The following is a 14,317-nucleotide window of genomic DNA, read 5'->3' as shown; positions in this document are numbered from 1 at the left end:
CAGTATGACAATAAATTAGATCATTTAGATAAAATGGACAGATTCTCAGAAAGACACAAACTGCAGAAAGTGATCCAAAAAGAAACAGACAATCTGATATACCTATTAAAATGGACAAAGTTTGAGTTAGTTATCAAGAAACAGCCCACAGCTTGGCGAAGAAAGGCTCAGGTAGAGGTGGTTTCAACGGTGAATACTACCAAATATTTAAAGGATTAGCCCCATTTTTAAACAAACTCTTCCAAAAAAATTGAAGGCATTGGAGCACTTCCAAAGTGTTTGCGTTTGATACTAGAACCAGACAAAAATAGCACAAGAAGGCACAGACCAACACACCTTATCCCATGGATGCACAGATCCTCAACAGAATACTAGCAAACTGAGTCTAGCAACACATAAAAGGTGATACACACCATGACCAAGTGGGGTTATCCCAGGAATGCCAAGTTGCACAATAAACCATCCCAAAGGAATTAAAAAACAATGCGATCATCTAACACTTGCATAATAAGCATGTGACAAAACCTACCATTCCCTTGTGATAAAAACACTCAACAAACCGGAACAGAAGGGAATTTCCTCAACTTGATGAAAGTCGTCTATGAAAAACTAAGCTAACACCATACTTAATGGTGAATGACCCAAATGTTCATCAGCTGATGAATGGGTAAACAGAATGCGGAATGCCCATATAATGAAATACTATTTGGCATACAAAGAAATGAAGTACTGATACGTGCTACAATTTTAGACTACTCGTGATAAACGAAAGAAGTCAGCCACAAAAGACCACATAGTATATGATTCCCTCATATCTAGTGTCTACAATAAGCAAATTTGAAGTGACAGAACATAGATTGAGAACGTGAAAGTCGCTCAGTTGTGTCCGACTCTTTGCAACCCCATGGACTGTCCATGGAATTCTCCAGGCCAGATTACTGGAGTAGGTAGCCGCTCCCTTCTCCAGAGGATCTTCCCAACCCAGGGATTGAACCCAAGTCTCCTGGATTGCAGGCAGATTCTTTACCAGCTGAGCCACCAGGGAAGCCCAAGGGATACTTAAAGCGATGGGGGAGTGGAAGGTGACAGGTACAGGGCGTGAGAGTTGACAAAAACTGACAGCGGTGATGGTTGGGCATATATCTCCGAGAGCACTAAAAACCTTTCTTTTTCAGTTGTGCTGTGTTATAGTTGAGATACAGCACTGTATTAATTTGGGCATAGTGTAATGACTGATGAATGACTTAACATACATGTATTTTAAAATTAGCCCCATTAGTTTAGTAACACTCCTCACCTGATATAGTTACAGGTTTTTTTTTCCCTTGTGATGAGAACCTTTAGGATCTACTTTCTTAGTAAATCACAAATATAGTAAATCACAGTAGTGTTAAGTGTACTCATATTGTACATTATTCTGCCCATACTTTTATGCTGTTGCTGAAAAATCACATCTTTTGAATACCTTTATTCAATTTCCCACCAATCCAAGCCACTCCTCTCCTAACAAAAGAAATCTGATCTTGCTTTTATATGAGTTTGGTTTTCTTCTTGTTGTTTTTTAGTTTTGGATTTTTAAAATTAATTTATTTTTAAAAATTTTGGTTGACTGGGTTTTTGCTGCAGCCTGTGGGCTCAGTTTTCTCTGTGGCATGTGGGATCTTAGTTCTCTGACCAGTGATTGAACTCGTTACCTGAATTGGAAGCAGATTCTTCACCACTGGACTACCAGGGAAGACCCAGGGTTTTTTTTTTTTTAATTTAATTCTATATAAGTATTCACCTTTCTCTGTTTGACTTATTTCACATAACATAATACCCTCAAGGTCCTTCCACCCTGTTGCAAATGGCAGGATTTTCTTCCTCTCCTGGTTGAATAATATTAAATTCTGTGAATACACACACACAGATATAATATTCAATGTGTATACTGAATGTTGTATATAACTTCCATGTCCATTTCATTTGTTGATGGATAGGTAGGATGTAAAAATGAATGAATTATACATTTCACACTGGTGTATTATGTGGTATATGAATTGCATCTTATTACACCTATTATTTTAAAAAAGATAGATGAAGGAAGGATTGAAAGAAGGAAGGGAGGGAGGGAGGAAAGGAGGGATGAAAGAAGAATAAAGAATAAGAAATAAAGTAGTTCACATACTTATTGAAAGAATGAATGGATCGAAGGGTCTAAATCTTAAGAGGTTCTTGCTATGTTCCACAAAGGGATCGTGTGGGTTGTTGAGGGAATCAATATTCACTCCAAATGCTGTGCCAGTAATCACATCCATGCTGTAGGCTCCAAACATGCTTAGTAGAGAGAGAAAAACATGTTCAGTTAAAATCAACACCTCTTTATCCTTGTCCAACATGTGCAACAAGAAATATACATAAAATCCGATGCCCAGGCAGACAGGAAAAGAGCCACCTTCTCTCAGAACCACCTGCTGGATCATAGAAGAATCTCTGCTACTATCACTCACTCCTGAGGTGTATATGACATGTGAGTGATGCAACTGGCCCTACATTAGGGAGGTGGGGACATTAAGGCAACCTAGACCCCCACCCCCTGAATTCAGGGATCTTGTCATAGAGAAAGACACGCACAATCAGACAGGAAGTACAGTAATGTGTTTTGACTATGGACAATAAAGAGTGTGTAAGGACTGTGTTTGAGTAAGACAAAGTGTGGAATAATTAACTTTTCCTGGGGAGTCAAGAGAAGGGACATTGACCTGGGTCTTGCTTCACCATAAAACCTGTACTCAGAGCTGATTTCCCTTTAGCACGTTACATAACAGCAGTGCCCTGTTCTGAGTTGCCAGGAACATCACCCCTCCTTGTTTACACTACTGCTAAGGCTCCTGGAAGACCTGTCTTCCTCAACCCCAGTGTTCTGTGGTTGCTCTGAGGGAAGAGTCATTTCTGTGAACTATAAGAACTAAAAATGTTCTGAGTTTAACAAAAATCCTTTCAAATTGACTTAGGGAATCCCATGGCTCAGTGAGCGTATGTCCTCAGCTTCCCTGGGACAGTCTTCCTTTATATCTGCTATTATAGTATAGTTGTTTTTTTAAAAAAACCCAGTTTAGACAACAAAACCATGGTTACGCCACCCATAGCCTGGACAGGGCATTCTCTCTTTTCAGGATGAAAGAAGAACAAATAGTGATTAATAATTAATATTTAGTATTTTCTGTAGGAAAAGTGTGAAGAGATTTAAGTTGTTTCAAGTTCAATACTGTAACTTTACTGCCCAATGCGCTACCTGCCAATATATACCAAGAGCCTTCCTCTGCCACTGTTTCACACCCTCTACACTCAATACTTTGGCATGATAATGTTCTCCTTTCAAAACTGTTTATTTTAGTCTTCTGGAATATCCATAAAGTCATAGTTAAGAAGATAAGCTCTTTATGGCTCATGTACACAATAGACACCTTCTCTCCTGGCTGCCCGGCTTTCTTTGACGACGCCACTCGTTCTGGAGCGGCCCATCGGGTTTGTAACACGACCTACTTCTGTCTGTTCTCTAGATCGACACAGCAGTTGGAACTTGACTCCATGGTAGGCAGCGAGAAGCTCTCAGTGGAGCTCAGAGCACCAGCAGCTTCACCCCTACTTACTCCTTCATGTTGACGGGATTGCCTTTCTCTGCTTCCTTCCTCAGGTTCCTCACCAACATATCTCCATACTGGTCAATGATGGGGAACATCTGGACATTAAATATATCATCACATGAAGTTAAATGTGGAGACTCAAGTCCTAGAAGGACCTGGCTTTCCTAAGCATGGAGTAGTAACTGACATTTTATAAAAATCTTAAAAATGTCTCTCTAGGATGTAAAGACAAAAGACCAACGTTAAAAAACTCAAACTCAGCAGACTCCTCTTTGAAAAGAGACTATGATCTCGGTTTTTACCTGTCCCTAGAGTCATTCCGTAAGTTTCTAATTGAAAGTCCTCTTCTTTTCTTACCTCCTTGAGCTTTCCGCTGGTGAAGGCTGGAGACAGCAATGTCCGTATTCCCTTCCATTGTTCATCCCAAGCCAGAGAGATGGCATATTTCATAATTCCCATTGGACCAAAAACCTAGTCAAAAGCAAAACATATTTATCCTGTATAAGTTTTAGAAGTCTCAACAGTTGTTTAAGATTTCTTAAATAAGGACCAATTATTCAGCTAGTATTTAGTGACTGTCTACTTAGTAGCAGACCCTATGCTAAACGCTTAATGAATATTTATCCAAAATATCTAGGTTTCTGTGGGTGTGGAGGAGAGACACCCAGCCACTTGATGTGGTTTCCAAATTTCATGTTTCAGTATCCTATTAAGTGCAAATGACCCATGTAGTATAGAAAGGGTTTTCCCAAGGGTATAGGCAGGAATAAGACCTAGGTCATCCTCCTGGTCTGTGAAGAGTACAAGGGAACTAACTAGTGACAGAAAGCTGATAGCTTTGACAAACATATGTTGTCTCAGACCAGTTCTTTCTTTACATGTCTACAGCATGTGGATTCAAAACATTTCTTGATATGAGACTTTTTAAAAATAAAAATAGAGGAGGAGCTAAGATGGCGGAGGAACAGGACGGGGAGACCACTTTCTCCCCCACAAATTCATCAAAAGAACATTTGATGAATGTTTGATGAACGTTTACGCCGAGTAAATTCCACAAAACAACTTCTGAATGCCGGCAGAGGACATCAGGCACCTAGAAAAGCAACCCGTTGTCTTCGAAAGGAGGTAGGAAAAAATATAAAAGACAAAAAAAGAGACAAAAGAGGGAGGGACGGAGCTCCGTCCTGGGAAGGAAGTCTTAAAAAGAGAGAAGTTTCCAAACTCCAAGAAACACTCTCACTGCCGAGTCTGTGCCGAGCCTTGGAAGCACAGAGGGCAACATAACAGGGAGGAAAAATAAATGAACAATTAAAACCCACAGATTACGAGCCCAACGGTAACTCCCCCAGTGGAGAAGCAGCGCAGACACTGGCACCCGCCACTAGCAAGCGGGGGCTGGGCAGGGAGGCGCGGGCTGCATCGCTTAGAGTAAGGATCTGGCCTGAATGCCCCCAGCGCTATCTGAGCGAACTAATTTGGGCTAGCAAACCAGACTGTTGGATAGCTACCATGCGGAAAGCCAGCTGTAACCTAAGACACCGCCAGGCCCGCGCACAGAACAAAGGACTGGACAGAGATAGCCGGCTGCAGACCATCTCCCTCTGGTGACAGGCAGCCAGAGCCGGAAGGGGGCAATCGCAGCCCCAGAGAGACTACAAAACTGTAAGCAGGCTTCTTTGCTAACTAAGACTTCTTGGGGCTCTGGACCGTCAACATCCGCCTGAGAAGGTGCACCAGTTGTACACCCAGAAAACCGACCGGCGGGGAGGCGATAAGTCGCAGCAGCCACGCTCGCCAAACACCTCATCACCTGAGCTGCTCGTACCTCTGAGGACTACCCGAGTGCCTGAACCTGAGCGGCTTAGACCTGGAAGGTGCAAGCAGCCCAGGGCTGACTGCGGATGGATCCCAGCGGAGCAACCTAGAGCCTGAGCAGCGTGGGCAGGGAGGCTACACGCGCCGTGAGTGGGGGCAGGCCCAGTGTGGCTGAGGCACTGCGAGCACACGCCAGTGTTATTTGCAGCATCCTTCCCTCCCCACAGCGCGACTGAACAAGTGAGCCTAAAAAAAAAAAAAGTGTCCACCACCGCTCCCTTTGTGTCAGGGCGGAAATCAGACACTGAAGAGACCAGCAAACAGAAGAAGCTATAACAGAGAGAACTGCCTTGGAAGCGACAGGCAATAGATTAAAACCCTGTCGTTAGTACCGACTACATAGGAAGGGGCCTATAGATCTTGAGAAATAGAAGCCAGACCAAGGAACTAGCTGAAAATGAACTGACCCCACAATACCCACAATAATACCAGAGAAAGTCCTAGATATATTTTTACTATTTTTACGATCATTCTTTCTTTTTTTTTAATTAAAAAAAATTTTAAGACCTCTATTACTCCTTTAATTTTCACTTTTATAACCTACTATTACTTTGCAAAAAAAAAAGACCCTATTTTTTAAAGCAAACTTCATATATATATATTTTATAATTTTTGTGACCTTTTTTTCCCCCCCTTCTTTCTTCTTTTTTTCTTTTCTTTAACATTGTATTTCTGAAATTCCAAACTCTACTCTAGATTTTTAATTTATACTTTTTGGTATTTGTTATCAATTTTGTACGTATATTTTCTTTATAATTTTTGTGACTTTGTTTTTGTTTGTTTGTTTGTTTTCCTCTTTCTTTTTCTTCTTCTTTTCTTTAACACTGTATTTTTGAAATTCCAAACTCTACTCTAGATTTTTAACTTTTGCTTTTTGGTATTTGTTATCAATTTTGTACCTATATTTTCTTTATAATTTTTGTGACTTTGTTTTTTTTCTCTCTCTCTCTCTCTCTTTCTTTTCCTTCTTCTTTTCTTTAACAATGTATTTTTGAAATGCCAAACTCTACCCTAGATTTTTAATTTTTGCTTTTAGGTATTTGTTACCAATTTTGTACCTTTAAGAACCCAATTTTCAGTACCCATTTTTTACTTGGGAGCGAGATTACTGGCTTGCCTGCTGTCTCCCCCTTTGGACTCTCCTTTTTCTCCACCAGGTCGCCTGTGTCTCCCCCCTAACCCCTCTCTACTCTACCCAACTCTGTGAATTTCTGTGTGTTCCAGACGGTGGAGAACACTTAGGGAACTGATTACTGGCTGGATCTGTCTCTCTTCTTTTCAACCCCCCCTTTTATCCTCGTGGCCACCTCTGTCTCCTTCCTCCCTCTTCTCTTCTCTGTATAGCTCCGTGAACATCTCTGAGTGGTCCAGTTGTGGAGTGCACATAAGGAAGTGATTACTGGCTAGCCCGCTGTCTCCTCTATTGATTCCACCTCATCTCATTCGGGTCACCTCTAACTCCCTCCTCCCTCTTCTCTCCTCCACGTAACGCTGTGAACCTCTCTGGGTGACCCTCATGGTGGAGAAACTTTTCACCTTTAACCTAGATGTTTTATCGACGGTGCTGTTTTGAGACTACTGTAAAAATAAGACTGATAACTGGGAGCAGGAGGCTTAAGTCCAAACCCTGACTCCAGGGAACTCCTGACTCCATGGAACATTAATTGACAGGAGCTCATCAAACGCCTCCATACCTACACTGAAACCAAACACCACACAAGGGCCAACAAGTTCCAGGTCAAGATATACCAAGCAAATTCTCCAGCAACACAGGAACACAGCCTTGAGCTCCAATATACAGGCTGCCCAAAGTTACTACAAAACCATAGACATCTCATAACTCATTACTGGACACTTCACTGCACTCCAGAGAGAAGAAATCCAGCTCCACCCACCAGAACACCGACACAAGTTTCACTAACCAAGACAAGCCACCTGTACAAACCCATACACAGCGAGGAAGCTCCACAATAAAAAGAACTCCACAAACTGCCAGAATACAGAAAGGACACCCCAAACTCAGCAATATAAACAAGATGAAGAGACAGAGGAATACCCAGCAGGTAAAGGAACAGGATAAATGCCCACCAAACCAAACAAAAGAGGAAGAGATAGGGAATCTACCTGATAAAGAATTCTGAATAATGATAGTGAAATTGATCCAAAATCTTGAAATCAAAATGGAATCACAGATAAATAGCCTGGAGACAAGGATTGAGAAGATGCAAGAAAGCTTTAACAAGGACCTGCTGCTGCTAAGTCGCTTCAGTCGTGTCCGACTCTGTGCGACCCCGTAGATGGCAGCCCACCGGGCTCCCCAGTCCCTGGGATTCTCCAGGCAAGAACACTGGAGTGGGTTGCCATTTCCTTCTCCAATGCATGAAAGTGAAAAGGGAAAGTGAAGTCGCTCAGTCGTATCCGACTCTTAGCGACCCCATGGACTGCAGCCTACCAGGCTCCTCCATCCATGGGATTTTCCAGACAAGAGTACTGTAGTGGGGTGCCCTAGCCCTAACAAGGACGTAGAAGAAATAAAAAAAGAGTCAGTATATCATGAATAATGCAATAAATGAGATAAAAAATACTCTGGAGGCAACAAATAGTAGAATAACAGAGGCAGAAGATAGGATTAGTGAATTAGAAGATAGAATGGTAGAAATAAATGAATCAGAGAGGAAAAAAGAAAAATGAATTAAAAGAAATGAGGACAATCTCAGAGACCTCCAGGACAATATTAAACACCCCAACATTCGAATCATAGGAGTCCCAGAAGAAGAAGACAAAAAGAAAGACCATGAGAAAATACTGGAGGAGATAATAGTTGAAAACTTCCCTAAAATGGGGAAGGAAATAATCACTCAAGTCCAAGAAACCCAGAGAGTCCCAAACAGGATAAACCTAAGGCAAAACACCCCAAGACACGTATTAATCAAATTAACAAAGATCAAACACAAAGAACAAATATTAAAAGCAGCAAGGGAAAAACAACAAATAACACACAAGGGAATTCCCATAAGGATAACAGCTGATCTTTCAATAGAAACTCTTCAAGCCAGGAGGGAATGGCAAGACATACTTAAAGTGATGAAAGAAAATAACCTACAGCCCAGATTATTCTACCCAACAAAGATCTCATTCAAATATGAAGGAGAAATCAAAAGCTTTTCAGACAAGCAAAAGCTGAGAGAATTCAGTACCACCAAACCAGCTCTCCAACAAATACTAAAGGATATTCTCTAGACAGGAAACACAAAAAGGGTGTATAAATTCAAACCCAAAACAATAACGTAAATGGCAACGGGATCATACTTATCAATAATTACCTTAAACATAAATGGGTTGAATGCCCCAGCCAAAAGACAAAGACTGGCTGAATGGATACAAAAACAAGACCCCTACATATGTTGTCTACAAGAGACCCACCTCAAAACGGGGGACACATACAAACTGAAAGTGAAGGGCTGGAAAAAGATTTTCCATGCAAATAGAGACCAAAAGAAAGCAGGATTAGCAATACTCATATCACATAAAATAGACTTTAAAACAAAGGCTGTGAAAAGAGACAAAGAAGGTCACTACACAATGATCAAAGGATCAATCCAAGAAGAAGATATAACAATTGTAAATATATATGCACCCAACATAGGAGCACCGCAATATATAAGACAAATGCTAACAAGTATGAAAGGAGAAATTAACAATAACACAATAATAGTGGGAGACTTTAATACCCCACTCACACCTATGGATAGATCAACTAAACAGAAAATTAACAAGGAAACACAAACCTTAAACGATAAAATAGACCAGCTAGACCTAATTGATATCTATAGGACATTTCATCCAAAAACAATGAATTTCACCTTTTCCTCAAGTGCACACGGAACCTTCTCCAGGATAGATCACATCCTGGGCCATAAATCTTGCCTTGGTAAATTCAAAAAAATTGAAATCATTCCAAGCGTCTTTTCTGACCACAATGCAGTAAGATTAGATCTCAATTACAGGAGAAAAACTATTCAAAATGCCAACATATGGAGGCTGAACAACACGCTGCTGAATAACCAACAAATCACAGAAGAAATAAAAAAAGAAATCAAAATTTGCATAGAAAAGAATGAAAATGAAAACACAACAACCCAAAACCTATGGGACACTTTAAAAGCAGTCCTAAGGGGAAAGTTCATAGCAATACAGGCATACCTCAAGAAACAAGAAAAAAGTCAAATAAATAACCTAACTCTACACCTAAAGCAACTAGAAAAGGAAGAAATGAAGAATCCCAGGGTTAGTAGAAGGAAAGAAATCTTAAAAATTAGGGCAGAAATAAATGCAAAAGAAACAAAAGAAACCATAGCAAAAATCAACAAAGCCAAAAGCTGGTTCTTTGAAAGGATAAATAAAACTGACAAACCATTAGCCAGACTCATCAAGAAACAAAGGGAGAAAAATCAAATCCATAAAATTAGAAATGAAAATGGAGAGATCACAACAGACAACACAGAAATACAAAGGATCATAAGAGACTACTATCAGCAATTACATGCCAATAAAATGGACAACGTGGAAGAAATGGACAAATTCTTAGAAAAGTACAACTTTCCAAAACTGGACCAGGAAGAAATAGAAAATCTTAACAGACCCATCACAAGCACGGAAATTGAAACTGTAATCAGAAATCTTCCAGCAAACAAAAGCCCAGGTCCAGACGGCTTCACAGCTGAATTCTACCAAAAATTTAGAGAAGAGCTAATACCTATTCTACTCAAACTCTTCCAGAAAATTGCAGAGGAAGGTAAACTTCCAAACTCATTCTATGAGGCCACCATCACCCTAATACCAAAACCTGACAAAGATGCCACAAAAAAAGAAAACTACAGGCCAATATCACTGATGAACATAGATGCAAAAATCCTTAACAAAATTTTAGCAATCAGAATCCAACAACACATTAAAAAGATCATACACCATGACCAAGTGGGCTTTATCCCAGGGATGCAAGGATTCTTCAATATCTGCAAATCAATCAATGTAATACACCACATTAACAAATTGAAAAATAAAAACCATATGATTATCTCAATAGATGCAGAGAAAGCCTTTGACAAAATTCAACATCCATTTATGATAAAAAAACTCTCCAGAAAGCAGGAATAGAAGGAACATACCTCAACATAATAAAAGCTATATATGACAAACCCACAGCAAACATTATCCTCAATGGTGAAAAATTGAAAGCATTTCCTCTAAAGTCAGGAACAAGACAAGGATGCCCACTTTCACCATTACTATTCAACATAGTTTTGGAAGTTTTGGCCACAGCAATCAGAGCAGAAAAAGAAATAAAAGGAATCCAAATTGGAAAAGAAGAAGTAAAACTCTCACTGTTTGCAGATGACAGGATCCTCTACATAGAAAACCCTAAAGACTTCACCAGAAAATTACTAGAACTAATCAATGAATATAGTAAAGTTGCAGGATATAAAATCAACACACAGAAATCTCTTGCATTCCTATACACTAATAATGAGAAAATAGAAAGAGAAATTAAGGAAACAATTCCATTCACCATTGCAACGGAAAGAAAAAAATACTTAGGAATATATCTACCTAAAGAAACTAAAGACCTATATATAGAAAACTATAAAACACTGGTGAAAGAAATCAAAGAGGACACTAATAGATGGAGAAATATAGCATGTTCATGGACTGGAAGAATCAATATAGTGAAAATGAGTATATTACCCAAAGCAATTTATAGATTCAATGCAATCCCTATCAAGCTACCAATGGTATTCTTCACAGAGCTATAACAAATAATTTCACAGTTTGTATGGAAATACAAAAAACCTCGAATAGCCAAAGCTATTTTGAGGAAGAAAAATGGAACTGGAGGAATTAATTTGCCTGACTTCAGGCTCTACTACAAAGCCACAGTCATCAAGACAGTATGGTACTGGCACAAAGACAGAAATATAGATCAATGGAACAAAATAGAAAGCCCAGAGATAAATCCACGCACATATGGACACCTTATCTTTGACAAAGGAGGCAAGAATATACAATGGATTAAAGACAATCTCTTTAACAAGTGGTGCTGGGAAAACTGGTCAACCACTTGCAAAAGAATGAAACTAGAACACTTTCTAACACCATACACAAAAATAAACTCAAAATGGATTAAAGATCTCAACGTAAGACCAGAAACTATAAAACTCCTAGAGGAGAACATAGGCAAAACACTCTCCGACATACATCACAGCAGGATCCTCTATGACCCACCCCCCAGAATATTGGACATAAAAGCAAAAATAGACAAATGGGACCTAATTAAACTTAAAAGCTTCTGCACATCAAAGGAAACTATAAGCGAGGTGAAAAGACAGACTTCAGAATGGGAGAAAATAATAGCAAATGAAGCAACTGACAAACAACTAATCTCAAAAATATACAAGCAACTCCCACAGCTCAATTCCAGAAAAATAAATGACCCAATCAAAAAATGGGCCAAAGAACTAAATAGACATTTCTCCAAAGAAGACATACAGATGGCTAACAAACACATGAAAAGATGCTCAACATCACTCATTATCAGAGAAATGCAAATCAAAACCACTATGAGGTACCATTTCACGCCAGTCAGAATGGCTGCGATCCAAAAGTACAAGCAATAAATGCTGGAGAGGGTGTGGAGAAAAGGGAACCCTCTTACACTGTTGGTGGGAATGCAAACTAGTACAGCCACTATGGAGAACAGTGTGGAGATTCCTTAAAAAACTGGGAATAGAACTGCCTTATGATGCAGCAATCCCACTGCTGGGCATACACACGGAGGAAACCAGAATTGAAAGAGACATGTGTACCCCAATGTTCATCGCAGCACTGTTTATAATAGCCAGGACATGGAAGCAACCTAGATGTCCATCAGCAGATGAATGGATAAGAAAGCTGTGGTACATATACACAATGGAGTATTACTCAGCCATTAAAAAGAATACATTTGAATCAGTTCTAATGAGGTGGATGAAACTGGAGCCTATTATACAGAGTGAAGTAAGCCAGAAAGAAAAACACCAATACAGTATACTAATGCACATATATGGAATTTAGAAAGATAGTAACAATAACCCTGTATATGAGACAGCAAAAGAGACACTGATGTATAGAAAAGTCTTTGGGACTCTGTGGGAGAGGGAGAGGGTGGGATGATTTGGGAGAATGGCATTGAAACATGTATAATATCATATATGAAATAAGTCACCAGTCCAGGTTCGATGCACGATACTGGATGGTTGGGGCTGGTGCACTGCGACGACCCAGAGGGATGGTAGGGGGAGGGAGGTGGGAGGAGGGTTCAGGATGGGGAACACATGTATACCTGTGGCGGATTCATTTTTATATATGGCAAAACCAATACAATATTGTAAAGTTAAAAAATAAAAAAAAATAGAATACATCAAAAATAAGGAGTCTATTTGCTATTCTGAAGAAATGTTACAATTGTACGAAAATACTTTTTTCTTCTGTTTTCCCCCCAGGAATAGAAGGAAAAGGAAAGATATAATTCTGTTTCTCAGCTTGGGACAAGCTTATCAAGCCAAATTGCTTGAGACATTTTTCTGTATTCCAAATACTCTGTTTTAAAATTGACACTTCCAACACCCACTCATGATAGAAATTCATAAACTAGGTAGAGAAGAAAACTTACACAACATGATAAAGAGCATTCTACACACACACAAAAATCCTATAGCTAAAAGCACATTAATGATGAAATCTGGAGTGATGTCACCAAGATGGCAGAGGAGACTCCAGTTTCTCTCACCCCACAAATAACAGTGCTAAATAAATGAAAACAGGTCTAAGAGACCTCAGGAGTCCAGAAGCTTCAGCAACATAGCAGTGAAAAAAACTTGAGAATAACCCACAAACTGGTAAAGAAAATTGCTTCATTTTGCCTGCATCATCCTGTCCCCCAGGCCAGACTGCTCAGTGCCAAAAGGAACCTCCCCAGCCTGAAACAGTTCTCCTGGAAAGAGGACAGCAGGGTGAGTTATTAGTTTCCTCAGCCTTTCAGAACACTGCACAAATGACCTGCTTTGGATTCACCCCACCCAGAGACTAGCAAAGCTGAGATATCCAGAGACAACTAGGAGCAAAGAAAGAAGGGTAGGGGCTGTCAATGCCAACCACACAGCAGGAGTGACTGGGGTTCTCTGTATCCTGCTCTGCAAAAAACCCCCAGAACCTTTACTATGAGGAAACCAACTGCCAGCACAGTCACTGAAGACCCCTGACAATTTTGCTGCTGATCGCTCCCCAAGGTTCTACATTAGCAGACTCCAATGGCCTGAGTCCTGTCTTATCCCTCCGCCCCCAACAGAGCTGCTCCAGCCAGTGATGTCCTGAGATCCAGGACCCACACCAACAAGCGAGTAGCTGCTCAGGTGCCTGGAGCCAGTCTTGACTCCTGTCACTGGCCGACAATGCCACATGTGCGTGTAGCTCGTCCCTGCGGCTACATGAGTGCACACTGACTGCCCAGCACTCGAAGCTGCTTCTGTACCCACACTTGACCCAGTCCCAGCCACTGACCCCAGTCCTCATGCTGGGCATGTGCCTGTAGTCAGCTCACACAGATGAGCATGCCCCCCAATTCTGGCTACCACTCTGCTTGCCCTGGTCCCTTAACATTGGACTTGGGTGTGCTGCTGAAGACCTCAACCATCCCAGAGCCACCTCGGATTCTCCAGTTATTGGTGTCAAATATCATGTAGTTGGTGGTGTTCTGGACCCAGCTGCCAGAGCCAATCATT

The 14,317-nt window shown here is 40.5% G+C and overlaps 1 protein-coding gene across 2 annotated transcripts in view; it reads right to left on the bottom strand.

Annotated features, from left to right (window-relative positions):
- The window catches only part of LOC147344832 (cytochrome P450 3A28), a 38,382-nt gene that overhangs the window by 15,225 nt on the left and 8,840 nt on the right, over nucleotides 1–14,317 (bottom strand). The window contains exons 5-7 of one of the 2 annotated variants that reach the window (XM_086374069.1): nucleotides 3,984–4,097; nucleotides 3,633–3,721; nucleotides 2,168–2,316 (exon numbers count right to left, since the gene is read on the bottom strand). In XM_086374069.1, coding sequence (XP_086230195.1) covers nucleotides 2,168–2,316; nucleotides 3,633–3,721; nucleotides 3,984–4,097 — 352 coding nt within the window. Of the gene's footprint in view, nucleotides 1–2,167; nucleotides 2,317–3,632; nucleotides 3,722–3,983; nucleotides 4,098–14,317 lie in introns of those variants that run through there. The other variant, XM_086374070.1, reaches the window with a different exon arrangement.

This window comes from Bos grunniens, chromosome 25 (genome assembly GCF_055505025.1).
Source record: "Bos grunniens cultivar Pamir isolate PY7600 chromosome 25, Bosgru_T2T1.0, whole genome shotgun sequence".
NCBI lineage: Eukaryota > Metazoa > Chordata > Mammalia > Artiodactyla > Bovidae > Bos > Bos grunniens.
Note: the sequence above shows the minus strand (reverse complement) of the source record. Positions and strands in the feature narration are given on the sequence as shown.